The sequence below is a fragment of the Eurosta solidaginis genome, chromosome 5, assembly GCF_040869045.1.
Source record: "Eurosta solidaginis isolate ZX-2024a chromosome 5, ASM4086904v1, whole genome shotgun sequence".
NCBI lineage: Eukaryota > Metazoa > Arthropoda > Insecta > Diptera > Tephritidae > Eurosta > Eurosta solidaginis.
In genome coordinates, this window is record NC_090323.1 from 117,161,192 (window position 1) to 117,184,156 (window position 22,965).

The 22,965-nt window shown below is 42.2% G+C and overlaps 1 protein-coding gene across 5 annotated transcripts in view; it reads right to left on the reverse strand.

Moving 5' to 3' along the window:
- Positions 1–22,965, reverse strand: part of Rint1 (RAD50 interactor 1) — a 466,626-nt gene that overhangs the window by 35,336 nt on the left and 408,325 nt on the right. Inside the window, exon 10 of one of the 5 annotated variants that reach the window (XM_067791695.1) lies at positions 16,397–16,415. The exons of the other annotated variants lie outside the window; for them this stretch is intronic. Coding sequence (XP_067647796.1) covers positions 16,412–16,415 — 4 coding nt within the window. The 3' untranslated portion in view covers positions 16,397–16,411. Of the gene's footprint in view, positions 1–16,396; positions 16,416–22,965 lie in introns of those variants that run through there. 5 annotated transcript variants of the gene reach the window in all.

The window sequence follows — 22,965 nt, forward strand, 5'->3', positions numbered from 1 at the left end:
GCTGCAAGCAGCGCTACCCCGACAAACGCCAAAGGTCGGACGAGGATATCAAACCTCCTCCGAAAAGGCAGCAACTACACCCTGGGGCAGGTAAGCCCAGTTTTGCCGAGGTGGCCAAGGACAGGATCCTTATAGAGATCCTGGACCGCGGAAATGACCGTGGGGCCATCCCGAAAGACCGGTGGCCGTATGTCCGGAACGAAATCGGCACCGATGTTCTCGACGTCATGATGGAGATTCCGGGCACCCCTCCACGTGGTTCTGATGCGGGATGGTATCATGGCCAGATCAAGGTCCTCGCTTGCGACGACGCAAGATCTGTTGCTCTATATAAAGCAGCAACGGCAAGGCTGGGCCCTGTCTATCTCGGGGCTAAGATAGAGGTCGTCGACTGGAAGGACATTCCAGCCAGGCCAAGGGCAAGAGCATGGGTTCCAGCAACTCCAGCTGAACCAGAGAGAATTCTGCGTATGCCGCAGGTCATGAACCCGGCTCTCCCGACGCACGACTGGAGTGTAATCCGAGTCGAGGACGCTATAGGACCGAGGAGGCAGGTCGTCTTCGCCCTCAATAAAGATGTTCTCGAGCACCTCAGTAGGAGCAATGGAAGGGTGTATTACGGCGTCGCCGTTCTCGACGTCATGATGGAGATTCCGGGCAATCCTCCACGTGGTTCTGATGCGGGATGGTACCATGGCCAGATCAAGGTCCTCGCTTGCGACGACGCAAGAAGTGTTGCTCTATATAAAGCAGCAGCTGCAAGGCTAGGCCCTGTCTATCTCGGGGCTAAGATAGAGGTCGTCGACTGGAAGGACATTCCAGCCAGGCCAAGGGCAAGAGCATGGGTTCCAGCAACTCCAGGTGAACCAGAGAGTATTCTGCGAATGCCGCAGGTCATGAACCCGGCTCTCCCGGCGCACGACTGGAGCGTAATCCGAGTCGAGGACGCTGTAGGACCGAGGAGGCAGGTCGTCTTGGCCCTCAATAAAGATGTTCTCGAGCACCTCAGTAGGAGCAACGGAAGGGTGTATTACGGCGTCGACGATGTCGAAGACATGTATACCGTGGCGACGCGCAACGCGCATCCCTTTCGGCTGCCTGGAAAGCGGAGCTCTCCGGCGCAGAGAGTATGGTTTCCGCCTCGTCAGATTGTGCAGGTGCTCTGGGCAATCTGACGATGGAGGATTATCTACTGGATAGCGACGGGGAAGAAGCCGACGTTACGGTAGTGGAGAGAGGGGAGTCTGGATCAACTCAAACTGAGGGTGCTTCAGATAAGCGTCCACAAATCTAAAGCAGCAGGTGCTCTCATTAGTCGCCTTTCTAAAGGCGACTTCGACGTGGTCCTCATCCAAGAACACTGGGTAAATAACTCCAGGATCTGTGGTTTGGGGGCCAGTGGGTTCAAGCTCATCCGAGCTTTAGCAGAAGGTAATGTTACAACCTGCATCCTGGTAAAGTCTGAGTTAACATCTTTCTTTTACCTAAATATAGCAATGGCGACATGACTGCGGTCAGCTTGGCAGTTGGGAACACTGACATAACGATGACATCTGTGTACATGCCGTATGATGCTGAGGAGCCTCCCCCCCCCATAGGATGGTGAAAGAAATGGTGGCCGACCCCAGCAAAGGCCTCTTAATTATCGGAGCAGACGCAAATGCGCATCACGTCCAATGGGGGAGTTCCGATATCAACACTTGTGGTGAGTCACTTTTTGATTACCTTTTAACAACTAACCTGGTAGTTTGCAACATTGCTAACGAACCACCTTTTATTACTAAAAATCGCAGACAGGTCATAGACCTCACCATTTGTAGTGAAAGTATGTATCGATATGTAAAAAAATTGCGTGTTCTAGAGGAACACTCCTTCTCAGACCACCGCTACATCGAAGTTGTGATAGACTTTTTGGTGGAACAACCCATCGTAAAACGCAACCCGCACAATACGAACAGGGAAACCGACAATTATCTGATAACTAGAGACCTACAGGAATTGCCCTCACAAATCCCCTCTTCAACGGAGGAGCTGGAGGATCTGGTAGCGACCTTTACAACGACACTCTCTAATGCCCTCCAACAGGCTTGCCCAGAGCCAAAACCATGCGGAAAGCGCAAACCCCACTGGTAGTTCCATGACTTGGACTTACTTCGCAAATCCTGCAGGACACAGTATAACAGGGCAAAAAGCCTAGACAACGAGCCACAATGATATTATACAAAGACAATTAAAGGGCATACAAAAAAGCCCTAAGACAGGCGAAGAGAACTTCGTGGGAAACTTCTGCACAGAAGTAAACAGCGTTGACGACACAGCAAGGCTGCGATGCTTGCTTTCAAAATCCCAAACAGAAATGAGCTTTTTGCGGAGGCATGACCGTACCTGGACCAGCTCAGAAGGGCAGACTCTAGATCTGCTCCTGGACACACATTTTCCTGGAAACCAGAACTACCCACCAGAAGTACCTGTAACAAATCTGTCCGTAAATATACCCATATCGGAGGAGAGGGTTAAGTGGGCAGTTAAAAGCTTTAAACCTTTCAAGGCTGCCGGACCGGACGGGATCATTCCCGCACAACTTATTAACTCCTTGGGGGTAACAGGCAGATGGCTGTCATATCTATTCTGCCTGTTTGGCCTTAAATTTTATTCCGCATGCGTGCAGAAACGCTACGGTCATCTTCATTCCTAAGGCTGGTAAAGCCTCTCATTACGAGCCAAAGGACTACAGACCGATTAGTCTCTCGTCCTTTGTGCTAAAGAGCCTAGAGATGATCATAAGTGATTTCATCACGACCACTATTGATAGCAAGCTCATATCTGGCTATCAACATGCCTACATCAAGGGTAAATCCACTGAGACTGCGCTGCACAGCCTAGTCTCTACTATAGAAACATCCCTGATCGAAAAGGATTTCTGTGTAGTGGCCTTCCTAGATATTAAAGGAGCCTTCAACGCCGTCAATAACGCTTTGACGGATCTGGGCGTAACAACGTTCCTCGTGGGACTAATCGATCAACTACTCAGGGGAAGGAAAATACTTTTATTCATGGGGAAGTCTGATATAATACGCTATGTCACAAGAGGCAAGCCTCAGGGCGGCGTTCTTTCCCCGCTCTTATGGAACCTAACGGTGAACTCGCTATTACGAGACACACGTTGGGGTGGCGGCAAGGTTGTGGCATATGCGGACTACCATTGCTTAGAGGGGCAAATTCCCCCAAACATTGTGTGACTTGATGCAGTAGCACTGCGGGAGGTTTCCTCGTGGGCCTCCAGATGCGGACTCAGCGTCAATTCAGACAAAGTGGAACACACCAAACGGTACAAAATAGCACCCCTAACCCTACCGGAACTAAATGGAGTGCGCCTTAATCTGGCCGATAGGGCTAAATTCCTAAGCATGGTCCTGGACAAAAGGTTGAACTGGAAAGATATTATCCAGCGCCAAAAAAAAACGTATATCGCTTTTTTCACGTGTAAAAGAGCCATAGGCAATAAATGGGATCTTGCCCCCAACATTTGCAGATGGATCTACACATCGGTTATCCGACCCATACTGCTATACGGGGTAGTTGCTTTTCAAAGGACCAAAATCTCCAACTTTCTTTCAAACTACCTGGTCATTGCAGCGTCTTCCAAGCAGAAGTAGCAGCTATCATGGAAGTCGCGACTCAAATAGGCACACAGAATACCGGCAAGGAAATCTTTATTTTCAGCGATAGCCAACCGGAAATAAAATCCCTTGGTTCCTATTCATTCAACTCCTAACTGACACTAACTGACGTCGATCTCTTCAGGAGATGGCCCAACAGAACCGAGTACACCTCACATGGGTCCCGGGACACAGGGACATAGAGGGAAACTTCGCTGCAGACGAACTTGCTAGGCAGGGTACGACCAGACAGATTCTTCCTGACAAAGAACGCCTAGTTATGCCTTTTGCCACCTGCAAGCTAATGCTAAAAGAATATACCTACAGTCAAGCCAACGAAAGATGGCTACTAACCCCGGGATGTAGAATATCAAAGCAACCCTGGCCTAAATGGGATACTAAGAGATCCCGTCACGTCTATACCCTAAGAAGGAACAAAATCTCCTCACTTGTACGAGTTCTGACTGGGCACTGCCTCATCGGAAGGCATGCGGAAAGGCTAGGAGCGCCCTTCCGACGATACTGCAGAAGTTGTAAAGAAGACGAGGTAGAGGAAACGGTGATGCACCTCATCTGCAACTGCCCGGCCTTAAGTGTCCCCAAACAACGCTGTCTGGGATCTTCCTTCCTGAGCGATCTACGCCAGGTCTGGGAGCATGATATAAGGGACTTGGTAGCTTTTATCAAGTCCTCGAAATGGTTCGAAGAGGGCTAATGGTGTCTTTCTGTGGTACCACAACGGGCCAACTGATACTGGCAGAGGCGTGAACATGGGGCAGCCACTACTACCTAACCTAACCTGGTTCTAGTGCTCTGAGCCAGTCGAAATTTGTAGCGAGCTGCACTATACATTCTCAACGAAAATTTTGCTGTTCCCATCGAAAGCGCTTACGTTCTGACTCATCTCACTGCGGAACAGCCAAGTCGGCGCTGTGTTCCACAAGAAATGAAACATATTCAAGGTCTCACTCTGGCAGACCCTTTATACTATCATCCTAAGAAAATTGACGTCATTCTTGGCGCTGATATAATTGCGCAATCTTACTACCGGAAATGAGGATCGGTGCGTTCAATCAGCCGATTGCTCAAAAAACCCATCTCGGCTGGATTTTGCTGGGTCGAATCGATTCTTCCCCACCTCCTGCTATCAAGGTGCGCTGCCATCATACTAACATTAAATTAGAAGCGCTTGTGCAAAAATTCTACGACAGCGAACAAGTGCCTGCCGGAAACACAATGTCACAGCAAGACAAATGGTGCGAAGAGTTTTTTTGAAAAACCCATGTGAGACAAGCTAATGGAAAGTACCTGCTTCGACTTCCATTAAAATCAATCTACGAACCTAATCAAACTTTAGGCCGATCCAGACAAATCGCACTCAATCGTTTTTTACAACTGGAGCGTAAATTTAAGCGCGACGATACATTTTGTTCTCAATACACGTAGGGTATAGACGACTACTTTCACTGCAACCAAATCATTCCAGCGACGTGCAGCGAAGAACAACATTATTCGCTGACTGAAACAAATAAGCCTACGTTTAGCTCCAGCGTCTTACCACATCATGCAGTACTCAAGATGGATAACTCCACCACGAAAATTCGAACCGTTTATGATGCTTCGTCAAAAGCGTCAAATGGCCGTTCGTTAAATGATTTGTTGTACACTGGTCCACCATTGCAAAATGACCTACCTGCACTTATTCTTAATTGGCGTTTACACAAATTTGTTTTTATAGACGACATCCAAAAGATGCACCGATGCATTGACATGCATCCAGATGATGTGCATTACCAACGAATGCTTTGGCGAGCTACGGATGGACAAGTGCAAGAATACTGCCACGGTTACCTTCGGCACGGCTTCAGCTCGATATACTGCAATAAGGGTTATTCACCAAATCGCCAGTGATGAGAAAGAGCGTTTGCCCCGAGGACATTTTACTGAATGATATTTACGTAAACGATGTACTTAGTGGTAGCGACACAGTCGCTAAAGCAATACAAATGCGCAATCAACTTATTTCAGCCCTCCGATCTGCCGGTCAATACACCTGATCTCTTGCAATCCATCCCCGCAGAACATCATTCATTTAGTTCAAGTTCTCACGTTTTCCTCAAATTTTACAATTAGCGACTAAACGATCGGTGTTAGGTACTGTAGCACGAATATTCGACCCACTTGGACTCTTAAGTCCAATAACTATTGCTGCAAAGATAATCTTAAAGGAAATCTGGATATTGAAATTGACGCGCCACGACGGAAAACAGTCGGGTTTATACTGGGACGAAGAGCTACCGTCCTCAGTTGTAACCGCTTGGCGTAATTTCGTTGCGGCGCTTCCTCATATAGAGGAGATTGCCATACCTCGATGGCTTACCTACACTTCAAACATTCATTCCTTGGAATTACATGCCTTCTGCGATGGCTCATCCGTTGCTTATGCAATTCCACGGTCGAGCTGTGTGGAGCAGTATTGGCCACAACCATTGCCAACTGGGCACAAAAACATCTACAACAGCGCTGTGGTGAAATCCGGTTGTGGTGTTTGGTTTGGTGCAAGGGCCTGCTTGGTTGCGGAAAGATAAATCGGCTTGGCCTGTTTCCTTCATGAACCGCGAAGAAATCGACAGCACAATGACAGAAGAAAAACCGACTAAGATGTTAACGTATACGGTAGTCATACACACGTCGTTTATACTTCGATATTCTTCTTACAATCAACTTATACGTGTAACAGCTTGGCTTCTTAGATTTTTTCATAATCTCCGCAAAGCTAATGTTGGTGACAAAAATTACGGACCGCGCACAGCTAACGAACTGCAATCAAGTCTCTATCGAATTGTTTACTTAGTACAGTGGAAAGCTTTTGGAGCCGAAACGCGATGCATCAAATCGAATACCAACTTGTCTACCAATGGTCCACTAATCAGTTTAACACCATTCATAGACGCCAATAAAGTTGTTCGCGTTCGCTTAAAACATGCCAATCTGCCATACGATCAAAGGCATCCTATGATCCCTTTACATGGTGGCACGCAATTATCGTTAGCATACATTCGACGGCAGTTTTGGATAATACATGGCCAAAAAACAGTGTGTAATCAACTTCCACATTGCATCACGTGCTTTCGTAATAAACCCCAGTCATTGACGCAATTAATGGGAGACTTGGCCGCTCACCGAGTTAATTCCCCTCAACGCGCGTTTATAGCAATTAGAATCGACTACACAGGTGCCATTGAATTGAAATTGTCGAAGTATCGAGGGAACACTGTATCGAAAGGCTACATTGCCATATTCATCTGCCTGGCTACGAAGGCGGTGCATCTTGAAGCAGTCACCAGCCTGTCTACCGAACATTTTTTATGGACTTTACAGCGATTTATTGGACGAAGTGGACTTTGTCACGACATTTACTGTGACTAACTTCATTGGTGCAGAAGCCATTCTCAAAACCAATTACCAAAAATTTCGAGACGAATTTGAACGCGAAGTAATTCACAAACTAACTGAGCAGCATATTCAATGGCATTTCAATCCACACCACTCCCCCAACTTTGTCGGGCTTTGGGAGGCCAATGTAAAATCCATCAAATACCATTTGAAAAGAGCCGTCCGTGGAACGCGACTGACATATGAACAGCTATCATCCGTTTTAATTCGTATCGAGGCGTGCCTCAATTCGAGGCCATTGTGCCCACTAACCTCAGATCCCGATGACTTGTTGGTGCTCACTCCGGGACATTTTTTAATAGGAGACGCCTTGCTGTCTCGACCGAAACGTCGGCTGCAAACAAATCTTTGCCTACACAATATGTTGAACTCCAACGTTTGGTCCAACAGGGGGGTAAACGGAACGCGTGGAATGGAACTCGGTCACTTGGATTGAAGCAGCCACAGTATACGCACGCTCGAACGTCTTGAAGCCGCAAGTTTAAACAACATAAAACGTCTCACCGCCAGAACGCAGAGTCCCTGAAAATATTAAAGAAACTCGTTTGGAATCCGCCAGGTCAGGTTTTCATGGTCCATCAGCGCCAGTAAAGGAGTCAGAACTATATCGAGATACAGTCCACTAACAAAAGCAATAAAATTTATCAAATCATGACATTAAGCGTTGACTACAAAGCCATTCCGGACAAAGCAACGGAATTTGTTGAGCGTCAATACACCAATAGAACGTTTGGTTGAAAGGTATGTGCTCAGATTAAAAAAGTGACACAAGAAAAAAGTGGTTAATTTTATTTCATATAAATCACATGCGGTGATAAAAATAGTTAATCCAGTGCTATTACAAAAGCCTTTGTCTATCCAATACTCTCACCCACCCGTAGTTAGCAGTCAGTGGTTTTAAATCTTATTAATTTTCCTTAAATCGTTACACTGCACTGCACTTTCGGTTCTTGCAACCATCGCGTTTATAAATCATTAAACAAATTTTGAATTTATTCGTGACAAAAAGGTGCTTGTCCAAACTTCTATGACACCAGTTTGGTCGTTATCAGAATATTGAAAAACTTGCCAACACAGTGCTTTCTGCTGGTTTAAAAATTTAAACGTGCAAACACAAACGCCCATATTGCAATAGACCATTTATTGGCTCTAGCTACACTCGTTAATTGTGGCAAGCAATTTTCTTTGGACACTTAGCACCAGCAATATTCATTTTAGCGGAGGAGGCATAACCTCACATATTGTATTGCACACCGGTCACACATACAGGCTCACTGGTTTTTCATTTTAAATAGAATATCTTCTTTTATTTTAAAAGCAATATAAATTGGGTCTGAGTCGTTTAATCCCCACATTTATATTAGATTTTTTGTTCACTGTATCTTCATACACATATTTTATTATACTTATATCACACACACGTATATAATTATTTTTCATAAATTCTAGTATTCAGTGGTGAAGAGCTGAAAATTTAATTTACAGTCATATATTTGGTTATAATAAATTTGAAAAGATCATAAACAGGTGATTCCAAAATATTTCTTTTGCGTTAAAATTTTTCGAGTGGTGGTGTTAGGTTATTGAAACCCTTCCCTTTGCTTCTGAGAATCAAACTCGAATTTTCTAATTGAGGTGGCACAGTTTGAGGCTGAGTTCAACGACAGACCTCAAGCTGAACTCACAAAATACAAGAGAGTTAAAGCACAATTGGAGAAAGGCAAAGCTAGCTTATGAGGATCTCTTGTACTCTGAAACGGCAGACAAAAAGGTGTTAGCGCTGGCCAAACCGAAATACCAAGCAACGTATTCCGCATATTTACGCGGCAGTGCGACCATGGCTGAATTAATAGCAAAGCTAACTAAACGCGATAAGGAGGGAGAAGGTACACCTGATCAGGAACACAGCATGCGACTACCTCCGTGCGATACGGATGCATTCAAAGGTGACTACCTTTCCTGGCCAACTTTCCGTGACATGTTCGGGGGTGTCTTAATTGCCTCTCGGCAAAACACACAGTATCCAAATGTACGTGCTCCTTTAATTGTAGCATTTGCCATCCAAGGCATCATACACTCCTGCATATTCGACAAAATGCGGGCACGAGTGCAAGACCAACCACAACCCAACAAACACAGTTAGATCAAAGACCATCTACTTCGGCACAGGATCAGGCCCAACGTCAGTTTGCCACGGCAAATAATCAACCAACCAACTTCAATTCCTGTTTCGCGAATACAAGCAAGGGGGTTCTATTAGGTACTGCGCAAGTCAATATCTTTTATAACAATGAAAACTTTTCGGCCCGCGCCCTAATAGACTCCGGATCAGAGTGCTCGTTCATTTCGGAGCGACTTAAGAGAAGAATAAATTTGCCCAGTCAGAAGCTAAATGCACAAGTGTCAGGGATAAACAACACGATGTCAGCCCAAGTGAAAGAGGCATACTTCATTCAGTTGCGGTCATCAATAAACCCGAATGTACGCATACACACCACAGCATTGGTTTTATCCCAAGTTTTCTCGGAATTGGTGCTAGCAGATCGGAGGTTCTTTGTAAATGAACAAGTAGATCTTATTCTGGGTGGGGATATTTACGCACAGATAATGCTAGGCGGTATACGAAATAATGTTTTAGGCACCCTCCTTGCGCAGGAAACAGTGTTTGGTTGGATATTAACTGGCCAAACGGAAACGGCCAGCCCGGCCGCAGGTGTGTGTCATTTTTTAATGAGGTATCGCTGGACATACAAATAGCGTCATTTTGGGAGCTGGAAGACATTCCCAAAAACCATATTTATACCAAAGACGAAAATTACTGCGAAGAGTTGTATCAAAAACCACCAAAAGAAATGAGGATGGCAAATATATCGTGTCTTTGCCTTTTAAGCAGGATTTTAAAAAGGGTATCTCATTAGGTCCGTCGCTTAAGAGCGCGTGCTCACAATTTTTCAGAAATGAAACCCGGTTAGCGAAAAATCCCGAATTGCAGACGGAATATAACCGAGTCGTATCAGAGTACGAAACGTTAGCTCATATGGCACGGGTAGAAGAGCATGTTCCGGCAGATACATGCGATACCTATTTTTTACCCCATCACGCAGTAATTAAGGAAGAAAGCACCACCACTAAAGTGAGAGCTGTTTTTAACGCCTCCTGTTCCACTGCTAATGGAATCAGTTTAAATGATGTCCTTCATTCAGGCCCAGTCCTTCAGAGTGATCTAACGATTCTCATACTCCGTTGGAGATTGTTCCGATACGTATTCAACAGTGACATCGAAAAGATGTACCGGCAGATATTGCTCGAGCCCATGGACACCAGGTATTAACGCATCGTCTTCAGGTCATCCACCAGCGAACCCATCAGCCTATACGAATTGAAGACCGTGACCTCCGGAGTGAACTGCGCGCCCTATCTGGCCATAAGGACCCTTCTCCAATTAGCAGAGGACGTAGAGGAAACCTATCCCATCGCATCGGACATCCTAGGACAGTTTATGTATGTCGACGACGTTTTAGCGGGCGAACACACCATTGCCACCGCCACGAAGGCAAGGGACGAAATCCGAGCGGTATTACAATCAGCCGGCTTCTCCCTCAGGAATTGGACTTCCAATTGCGACCAACTACTGGAAGGTATTCCAAGATCGCATTTATTAAATGAAAACTTTTTAAATTTTTAAGATGGTAGCATGGTTAAAGCGTTAGGGATCAGGTGGAATGCCCACTCTGATTATTTCTAATTTTCTATGAAACCAATAGATAACCAAGTCGTGTTCACAAAGAGAACAATATTGTCTGCTATAGCAAAATTATTTGATCCACTAGGTTGGCTAGGGCCATTTATTATTACCTCGAAAATCATTATGCAAGGTATTTGGCTGGAAGGCTCGGGCTGGGACGAAGCCGTATCTCCCGCGGTATTAGATAGATGGCATGATTTTTTAGAAAGCTACCGAAACATTGAAAGCATTCGTATACCACGTTGGGTACAGTTTTCCCCGGTAGCGAGTAGCGAACTACATGGCTTTTGCGATGCTTCCGAGAAAGCATACGTAGCCGTAATATACCTGAGGGTACAAGTAGATAAATCTGCTCTTCGCAAAAAACCGTGTAGCCCCGGTGAAGACTATATCTCTACCCCGCCTTGAACTATGTGGTATGGTTCTGCTAGCAGAAATAGTAGAGTCAGTCGCAAAAAATCTTAATTTTAACAACCCTACAACCTATCTATGGACGGATTCGACAATCGTCCTTGCATGGATTCGCAAACCCCCATGCTCGTGGTCCACTTTCGTTGCCCATAGGGTGACAAAAATAATTGACAAAGTAGGGAAAGAAAACTGGCTTCATGTCGACTCGGCATCAAACCCGGCAGATCTCGCAAGTAGAGGTATACCCGTTGAAGATCTTATCAACAAAGCCCTGTGGTGGGAGGGCCCCTCTTGGCTTCATGAATATAGCTCAAATTAGCCTACCCAAGAAACAGAATATACCACCACGTCAGAAGAAAATCGGGTCCAGCTACACTCATCAATAGTAGATACAGACTCTGATATCCTCACAAGATTTTGTGACCTCTCGAGAGCTTTGAAAGTACTATCCTACATCTGGAGATTCTTTCAAAGAACTAACCCAACAACAAGAGCCTCATTTCAGGCGAAGTCTTGCTCAATTTCGTCGAGCGAAATAAAAGCAACGACCCAACGTCTGACTATTATCTATCAAAAGAGGCATTATGGGGAGGAGTATTCAGCTTTAAAATCTAAAGAACTTATAGGAGCAAAGAGCGAGGTACTACCACTGAACCCATTCTTAGATGAAGAGGGGGTTATGATGGCAGGCGGACGCCTTATAGCTTCCGAAGATATCCCGTACAACGAGCGACACCCAGTTATTTTGCCGTATAATTGCCAGTTGTCGCGTCTTATCGTAAAATTTACCCATAGGATCTCACTCCATGGGGAAAACCAACTTATGCTACGCCTCATCCGCACGCAGTATTGGATACCACGAGTCAAGAATATGATAAAATCGACGATCCACAATTGTAAGGAATGCACGATTTACCGAAAACGTGTTCAAACCCAGCTAATGGGAATTTTACCCAAGGAGAGATCTACGTACTCACGGGCATTCACAAATACAGAAGTCGATTTTGCGGGACCCTTAGATATAAAGAACTTTCGGGGACGAGGTTGTAGAGTGTCGAAGGGGTATGTATGCTTGTTCGTTTGCTTTGCAACGAAAGCGATTCACCTGGAACCCACCTCCGACCTCAGCACTCAATCATTTTTAGCAGCATTTGCGAGGTTCGTTTCGCGAAGAGGCTGCCCTAGTAAGATGTTTTCCGACAATGGCACGAATTTTGTCGGGGCTTCTAGAGCACTTAAAGCGAAATTGAGGGAATTCCTACAAAATGCCCAAAACAAATGCAAAACACCATATCCAAGTACCCCCATCAATCTTTATCGTGGCACTTCATTCCCGCATCAGCTCCTCACATGGGGGGACTGTGGGAGGCGGGAGTGAAAGTTTTAAAATCCACTTCACAAAAATCGCTTCAGGTAGCAAATTCACCTTTGAGGAGTTTGCGACTTTGCTATGCAGGATCGAAGCCTGCCTCAACTCCCGACCATTGAGCCCTGCGTCAAACAATGCATCAGACCTGGAGCCACTAACCCCAGGTCACTTTTTGGTAGGAGGACATCTCTTATCTCCACCAGAACCTGACGCCAGCGAAAACTCTGCCTCAATCATAAATCGATGGCAAAAGTTAAAATCCCTACATCACTCCTTCTGCAAGAGGTGGAAATCGGAATACCTCTCTGAACTGCAGAAAAGAAATAAATGGAGATTTCCCAAAACGAACCTGAAAATCGGGGACCTGGTCGTAATCAAGGAGGACCACTTGTCTCCAAATGAATGGAGACTCGGACGGGTGGTTAAATTACACCCAGGAACTGACGATCGCGTCAGAGTGGTGGATATCATGACGATGAAAGGCCAGATAACCCGACCCTTGGTAAAACTCATCATCTTGTCCTACCATCGCGAGGAGGCAGAAGAATCTGCTGCATCCAATTAAAACCTTTGCCGATAGTATTCCACTTCACGAAATCCCAAACCAATGTTTCCACACCGTGAAAATAGGCAATCTAGTGGAATTTCAACCGAGTATTTTCACGCAATACATCAAACAGTTTTACCACAAATTCAATAATTAGCCAGTCGAAATCAAACAAGTATCATATGTACATGTACATACATGTGTACTGTTGGGCAATTAACAAAACCCTTTTTTCAGCTGAAGTGTGCAAGTACTTCGCAGACCCTTTCTCTGAATTCGGAAAGGAATATGCATTTTGCAAAACAACAACGGGTCACGTTAATGAATCAGCGAGTTTTGATAAGATCATGCATCAATATCGGCTAACTAGCAAAAGGGAGTGCAATAGATGTTAGGATAACGAGCCAGAGTTCTAATAACGCATTGAAAATATTTGTACCTCATTGATAGCGTCTGCGTAACGCTGTTAGGTCTACGTTTCAAAAACAATTCTTTACGATTAATCGTGTACTATAATACGCTTTACGAATAATTTCACAATATAATTTACAACACATCTCCAAAACCAGCTGCCGATGAGGAAGAGGAAGCTATTTCAGCATGCCTTTTACCTAATGGAATCCTCACCGGATTTGAGCAATCCCATAACAAAATTTACCGAATAATGGAATCTACAAAATGTTCGCCAAAAGAACTGTCAATGTAATGTCAAATTTTAAAACCATTGTGAATATATATGAAATCGATACTCTACGCTGGATAAAGTTAAGATAGGTTCAATTTCCCATGCTTTCCAGAATGATTTTAATGCCCGTGATACAAAAGCGTTGTTACCAGATTAGTGAGCTAAGATGAAGCAACCATAAACCGAGTAGTGGTTGGGGTTATCTTAAGATATTTAGGTATCACGACGTCATAGAAGGGGCGGTAAGATTGTACGTATGGCCCACCCATCTGCATAATTCTAAATGCTACAATCGTACAATATATGGTCTTACCAATGTACATTAATATTGCATCATTTCTGGTTTCCGTTTTTTCCGCTCCACTCCTAGAATATTGTATGGATATATGTCTGACTATAAGCATGTCTTATCAGTGATTATAAAATCTAGAGCGCGCGCTGGCCCTAAAAAGGCTTGTGGAAGTACTTTGCAAATTTTTAGTCGGATATCACAAACGTACTCACTACCAGAGATAAGAAGAAAATTTTTAGTCAATACCACACAAGATGGCTGTGCAAACACAGCATTTTTGTGGATACGAATCGTTACGATCCCCCTCAATGCCATTACCGTAAAAGGACAACGCGACTCCAGGCTGTAAAATAATGTGATAGCATCTGAATTGTACCTTGAAAAAAGAAAAAAAAAAATCTACTAGACAAGAATAACATTACACTTAAAAATATTTGAATTAATTCGCAAGATCTCCTATTCTTTGTATGTGCTATGCTTTAATCGAAATGTCTGTTGAAAACATGGAAATCATTTAATATGGCATACCAAAGTAAGGCCCAAAATATTTGTACAGAAGCTCTGCATGCAGTGCTCATAGATTGCTGTTGCCCTTAAGTCTTGTAGACACACGCGTAGTTAAATCTAACCGTCAGCTCTATGCAGCGGCAAAAGTCAAATTTTAAATGACGTTTTCTAAACTCAATGAAAATTACTAAACAAAAAGAAAATTTAGAAGACTAAAAAATACCATTTAATTTAAAGTTTCGGTTTAAAATCAAGGCACTGCGAACAAAACCCAATACGTATATAAATACTCCTGTGCGTGGTGAGGAGCCCGTTTTCGTAGTGACTGGCCGTAAAGAGGATGTAACTAAGGCTAAGCGTGAGATTTTATCTGCAGCAGAACATTTTAGTTTGATACATTCCACTCGCAAACTATCAACTGATAACGGCTCAAGTGTAGTAGACTGTAATGACTGGAGTGGCAACAGTTTTGTCGCCTTTGCTTTCGCAAATGTCCCTTCGAGACCTTGAAATTAACACCCGCATCACAAGCGATGAAAATTCTACGCAAGGTATTTGAAGAGCTTTTTTGCGGAACCATTGTCCAACTGGCTGCCAAATCTCACTAGCAAATTGAACTCCAACGTACCCAATTTACACACAGCAAGCATGATCAATAATAGCGCATCCACGTCTTCAGCTGCTTCCGCAGGTCTAATGAATTTACCTTCTCGTGTTGTAGGCTCGCCTGCTAGCTGCGCATCAATGGAAAATGCTAGAATGAGTGCAAACCCAGCTCTGCATATTCGCAAACGGGTGTTAAATATTCACCGCCATCACCTTCACACGATTATTCCCCTGGCCCACCGCAGTATACACCGGGCTCACCACAGTACTCACCGGCTCACCGCCATCGCCACTATATTCACCCAGCTCTGAGTGGTGATGATGATTCTTGCAATCCACCGAAAAGGTCACGTAAACTAACAGAATAGGAAAGGTTTAATCAGCTACTAAACAATATGTTAGCAACAATTAATAGTAAGACAGCGAGTCAATATTTGGGATTGTACGATGCAACTCATCTTACATATGAAAATAATCATAAGGATAGGAAAATTGGTCGCCCTGTCGATATAGCAAAATGCGCCACTTGCAATGTTTGTGTGATATAGTATGTGCCATGATACATGTATCATGGTATGTGCGCGTTGTCAAACATATTTTTGTGGATTAGAGTGTCAACGTTAGGCATCGCCACAACACCGCCAATTTTGTGGCAAAGAAAAGTTAAATAAAAATGTTGTTGCCCATGGCGAAGCCAACAATAAAAGCGCAGGTTCCTCAAATACTTGATCAAAAGCTGCTCCGCTAACTAAACCTGAAAAGACATCGTCAAATTCACAGCCGAAAGAAATTCAACGCAGCGGTAGTACAGAGGCTCTAACTTCTGTTGGTAAAACGAATATTGTATGCATATGTCCAAAGCTACCAATGACAATTATAATTTCTTCAAACTGACTACGGAATGTCAAGGGTCGGCAGAAACTTTAGATAAGTTAAAGATAGTACCCAATTGTTAACAAATTTTTATTGTCGATTTTGAGGGTCAATAAAAACAACTTTTCTATTCAATGCAATTACTAGCTCAGGATCACCATAGAAAAGTGTCATCATTATTTATGACATTTATATATTTTTTGCTTACTGAATCATTCAACGCCCAGGATTATTCATGAAAGTCGACCACTTCATTGCATTTTACCTGAAAATATAAGAAAAAAATAATAGAAAATGAAATTACAAATAAATTTACTATAATTACCGCTGCTATGCCACCGTACAACCGCGTGCATTTTTCATAATGACATTTCTCCATTCAGGAAATGCCTTACCTTACAAACTGAACAAGCAACCATGGCCGCAATTAATGAGCACTTTACTCACCCTGCACCATTTTAGGCCAAAAAGCCAAATGTACCAAATAGTCTGGTAGGTCGTTAATAGCAAATAAGACGTTGCTATTCAATGAGATACCAATTAAAAAAGTATACCAAATCGTTTACGAACGTATGAGGAGAAAGAGTAGTGTATTGTCACATACAAGGGAAGGGGTAATAACCGAACTAGCCACTAGTGTAATAATGTCCACACATTAATCCAGCAAAGTTTTGCACCTTGTTGGTGGGAGCCCAGTGTGGTTTATAGTAAACATCACCACAATTTATAGTAAGTTTCTGCAATTTAAAATACAATAGGGGACACAAATATAACCCCAAAACTTGAACTTTTTTTCTAAAATTTGTATACTTGAAGAATTTTATGAGTCAAAATTTTGAGGTAATCTCTTCACTCAGCCACAACCAGATATTTTTTTTGAAAAATAATCTCTACAGACAGGTATATGGCGGCCACCGTGGTGTGATGGTAGCGTGCTCCGCCTATCATACCGTATGCCCTGGGTTCGCACCCCGGGCAAAGCAACATCAAAATTTTAGAAATAAGGTTTTTCAATTAGAAGACAATTTTTCTAAGCGGGGTCGCCCCTCGGCAGTGTTTGGCAAGCGCTCCGGGTGTATTTCTGCCATGAAAAGCTTTCAGTGAAAACTCATCTGCCTTGCAGATGCCGTTCGGAGTCGGCATAAAACATGTAGGTCCCGTCCGGCCAATTTGTAGGGAAAATCAAGAGGAGCACGACGCAAATTGGAAGAGAAGCTCGGCCTTAGATCTCTTCGGAGATTATCGCGCCTTACATTTATTTTTTATTTTTTTATTTATATGAAAAGAAGGCCAGCTACTTCAAGGTCCCATGCCATTTGTGTTCGGCTAGGCATCCGATCCGTCTCTGCCCAGTCTATCGATCTAAGACGCCCGAGGAACGGATGCGTGAAGCACTTTTGGGCAATTTTTGTGGCAATTACCTCTCCATGGCGCATTCAGCGCCAACAGTCGAACAGAACCCCTCACCGTCGCCGCCGACAACGACAACGCCCCCAGCTGGCTGACAACAACACAAATCGCCGTCACGAAGCCACCACGACTAGCCTGCCTCGCTCTACGTCAACCGCCACCGATTCTCGAGGAGTCATTGCCACTCGCTAGCTAAGGACGCCGCTAACGTTCCGCAGTGGACGTACAGGGCTGGACCCCGTCGCTGGACCGGTACTGCGGCCCACGATATCTATTCCGCCGACCGCTATCGTGAAAATTGAAGCTGGAGGACGACTTCACCTGGTTCGAGCACTAATCGATGTTTGTTCGCCATCAACCGTTATACCGATATATCGGCCGACTTGGTCCGGGATCTGCGGCTGGACGAAACTCGAGTAGGTAGCAAGACAGGCTGTGTGGTGTGTCTGCGGGGGAAGCACGGTGACAACAAACGCATTGCGACCCATGCCGTCGTCACACCACATTTCCACCGAGTGGCGCTTAGTCACAACCTGGATCCAGCCATCGCGACTGTGTACACGCACATATGTCTCGCCGATCCAAAATTCTACATCGCGTCGCCAGTTCGCCTAGTTCTCGGGGCAGACGTATATGCCGATATCATGTTAAACCAGAAAAGATATAATAGAGAGACATTGCATAGACGAAAAATAGTGTGAGGCAAGCTTCACAAAATTCTAGTAGGCCACATTCACCACTTACCACAGCAGAATTTGTTAAACTACCACTGTCTGTATTTGTTATTTAATAATTATTTGTACACTTTTTATTCAGCTAATGTGTTCAGAATTTTAACTTTTACTCACTAAAACTCCAATCAGTGTATTTCTGTGCCTAAATTATGTTAAAAATTGTGTTAAAAGTTTTTGGTGTGGTGAAAGTGACCTACTAGAATTTTGTTACGCTCCGCTGCTTTCCACCGAAGTTCGTGCATGCAATATCTTTATATTCCAAAATTTTTGGTTAAACCAAGTGCTGCCAGCGTCATTCGGTCCGCTCTTTGCGCAAAGCACAATATTTGGCTTCGTGCTCTCTGGAGTATCCAAAGCCTAAATTGTCGCAGATATAAATATCCAAAAAAAAAAATTAATTTTATGAATTTTGAATTTGCCTTTAAATTATGAATTTTGTAATAAAGAATATTTTATACTTTTGAACTCATGCGTACAGTCCATCGACAAATCTCTCATCTTTCTCCCTCTAGATATTGTCTACTCTAGCAGCAGGGCAAGGCGAGGTTGCGTACCGCAAGGGGGCCGGCATGTTTAGGCCTACAGGCTAACCTCAAAGGAAAATTAAGGGCCGGCCACCCTAATGCAATTTAATACAAAACCGCTTATTTATTACGGCCGTTAGCACTTATACTAAAAGAAATAATGACGTTTCGTTAAGTTACCCCGCCAAAGGCCTGTTAGCTTTGGGTGGTAAACAGAACGCGTGGAATGGAACTCGGTCACTTGGATTGAAGCAGCCGCAGTATACGCACGCTCGAACTTCTTGAAGCCGCAAGTTTCAACCACATAAAACGTCTCACCGCCAGAATGCAGAGTCCCTGAACATATTAAAGAAACTCGTCTGGAATCCGCCAGGTCAGGTTTTCATCCAGGATCAGACAACCTCGTTCGGGTCGTCACTGTTCACATACAACAAGGCCTTTACAAGCGGTCGGTTTCTAAAATCTGCAGATTACCGATCCCGACTTCTGACGAACATCTTCCTAATTGCCTAAATGCCACTTTATCTTCTAATAGGCAAACCTTCACACACCTTATTATCGTCAGCTACAATACACGTTTTCGTAACATTTATGCTGGAGTCAGCATCGGGGCCGGCATGTACAATACTCAACGAACAATATTACTATTTTCATTGAAATTGACTACCCATCACCCATAAAATTAAGCTAATGAGTAAGATGCATCTGATGGGTAAAGTTCCAATCCATTGGGACGGGGGATTGTTTGTACAATAAAGTTCCAACTCATCAGCACCATTGGGACGCGGCAAAGTTTATACAACGTTCTGGCTATGCAGCTCACTTCACGCATCAGCACTTTTTCAACGGGATATATACTGGATACCTACTGCAAAATTGATCGAATACCTACTAACCCGTGTAATTGCTATACACTAAAACTAAATTTAACTTTAAAAGTATCTATACAATAATAATAACTAGTATCGCCTGTGGTCGAAATTCGACCAATTTGTATTTTTTTCAATTTTTGATTCAGTCAAGTTGCATTTAAATAATAATAAACTAATTTGAAATAAAAGAATATATAATAAAATAAGAAATAAAATAAATTAGCATAAAAGACAATGCAAAAAATTTAGTGTTATATTTTTGTAGCAAATTTATTTATTTTTTGTTCAGTATAAGACATACTTTATCTAAAATAAGGATTAAATCTGCAAATGCAAAAACATTTTCGAGCAAATTTGCCATTAATTGTTATAAATAAATTTGGTTAGTTTGAACAAAAGTTAACTCAATATTTGTGATTTCGTGTTTTTTCGAAAGCAACTAAAATAAAAAACAAAGAATCTGTTAAATAAAGACCTATGTATTTACGTGTGAGTAAAATTTGTCCAAAAAAATGGGCCGGTTAAATTATTACTTCTCTGTAAAGTTTTTTGTGCGCTAACAATTATTTTGGAACAATTTTTTTAGGATCGTACAGCCCAATATGGGTAAGTGGCAACAATGGGAACACAATATTTTATTCGAACTGAAAATGAGTGAGGGAGTAGTTCTCTCGCCGTTTGGTGCCTGCGAGCATTTACAGTTTTGAAATGGGAAAAAGCCGTTATGATGCCGGTTGCCTTTTTGAACTAAAATCGAAAACGTTTTTGGGACGTTTCTCTTTCGTTTCATATACAACCTGAAATTTTCCGATTCATCCAAGCCGTTTTTTCCGTATTGAAAATTTATAAAGTGGGGACACGTGCACAGTTTCAATTTTTGTGAAGTTTTTCAGCCAAAAATTTTACATTTCCGATTTAATGTAATGGGCATATTATAATCGAACAAAGTTAACCTAATAATAAATATTGTAGAGTAATATACGGCCTATGATATATTTCGACCTAAAATCGAAAACGTTTTGGGTCCTTTTTTCGTTTAATGTACAACATGAAATTTTCCGATGCAATCAAGTTGCCTTTAAATAATAATAAACCGTCCTGATGTCACGTTGTTTAAATTTTTCCCAAATTTTTAAATAAATTGTAAAATTAAAAATTGCTTGAAATAAATGTTTTCATACATTTAAAGCGATACGGGCAATCCCCGGTTAACTCATATAAGTAGACAACATTTGGTTAATTCGTTGTAGTTCTATAAATAGAACAAAAACAACAAATACCAAGTTTCTCTGAAAACCGCCTTACAAACATGCATAACTTCAACACATAACTACATTCGAATTATGTGACGTGTGGAAGATAATATATGCGAAAGAAGGCAATTGGGAAAAACCTTACAATAATTAAGACATGACGTAGCTGAATGCGTTTATAACCATTTCAACTATCGTAGGAGTTCGGGTTCGACTCCCAAGTCCGGGAGAAAACGCTTTGAAGAGATGTACAGGGTATAATGGAAACAGCTGTCGCCTTGTCCGTCCTGATGTCACTTTGTTTAAATTTTACCCAAATTATTAAATAAATTATAAAATTAAAAATTGTTTGAAATAAATGTTTTCATACATTTAAAGCGATACGGGCAATCCCCGGTTAACTCATATAAGTAGACAACATTTGGTTAATTCGTTGTAGTTCTATAAATAGAACAAAAACAACAACAAATACCAAGTTTCTCTGAAAACCGCCTTACAAACATGCATAACTTCAACACATAACCGCATACGAATTATGTGATGTGTGGAAGATAATATATGCGAAAGAAGGCAATTGAGAAAAACTTTACAACAACGAAGACATGAGGTAGTTGAATGCGTTTATAACCATTTCAACTATCGTAGGAGTGTGGGTTCGACTCCCACTCTAGGGAGAAAAGGCTTTGAAGAGATTTACAAGGTATAATCGAAACAGCTGTCGCCTTGTCCGTCCTGATGTCAAGTTGTTTAAATTTTTCCCAAATTATTAAATAAATTATAAAATTAAAAATTGCTTGAAATAAATGTTTTCATACATTTAAAGCGATATGGGCAATCCCCGGTTAACTCATATAAGTAGACAACATTTGGTTAATTCGTTGTAGTTCTATAAATAGAACAAAAACAACAAATACCAAGTTTAATACCAGAATTATGTGATGTGTGGAAGATAAAAAATGCGAAAGAAGGCAATTGTGAAAAACTTTACAACAACTAAGACATGACGTAGCTGAATGCGTTTATAACCATTTCAACTACCGTAGGAGTGCGGGTTCCACTCCCACTCCCGGGAGAAAAGGCTTTGAAGAGATTTACAAGGTATAATCGAAACAGCTGTCGCGTTGTCCGTCCTGATGCCACGTTGTATAAATTTTTCCCAAATTATTAAATAAATTATAAAATTAAAATTTGCTTGAAATAAATGTTTTCTTACATTTAAAGCGATACGGGCAATCCCCGGTTAACTCATATAAGTAGACAACATTTGGTTAATTCGTTGTAGTTCTATAGATAGAACAAAAACAACAACAAATACAAAGTTTCTCTGAAAACCGCCTTACAAACATGCATAACTCCTAAATAAATTATAAAATTAAAAATTGCTTTAAATAAATGTTTTCATAATTTTTAAAGCGATACGGGCAATCCCCGGTTAACTCATATAAATAATAAACTAAGTTGAAATAAAAGATAATATACTAAAATAAAATGAGAAATATCAAAATAAATTAGCATAAAAGACAATATACAAATTTTAATGTAATATCTTTGTAGCAAATTTATTTATTTTTTTCCAGTATAAGACGTGCTATATCTAAAATGAGCATAAAATCTGGAAATGCAAAAAACATTTTGGGTCAAATTTGCAATTAATTGTTATAAATTAATAAATTTAGTGAGTTTGAACAAAACTTGACTCATTATTTGTTATTTCATGTTTTTTTGAAAGCAACTAAAATAAAAACAAAGAGTCTTTTAAATAAAGACCTATGCATTTACGTGTAAGTAAAATTTGTCCAAAAAAATAGGCCGGTTAAGTTATTACTTCTCTTTGAAGTTTTTTGTGCGCTTATTTCAGAACAATTTTTTAAGGATTTTGGTACAGACCAATACAGGTAAGTGGCAACAATGGGAAACAATATTTTATTTGAACTGAAAATGAGAGAGGCAGTAGTTCTCTCACCGTTTGGCGCGTACGAATATGTACATGTGTAGATGAAACATTTGAGCAACGCGACAATG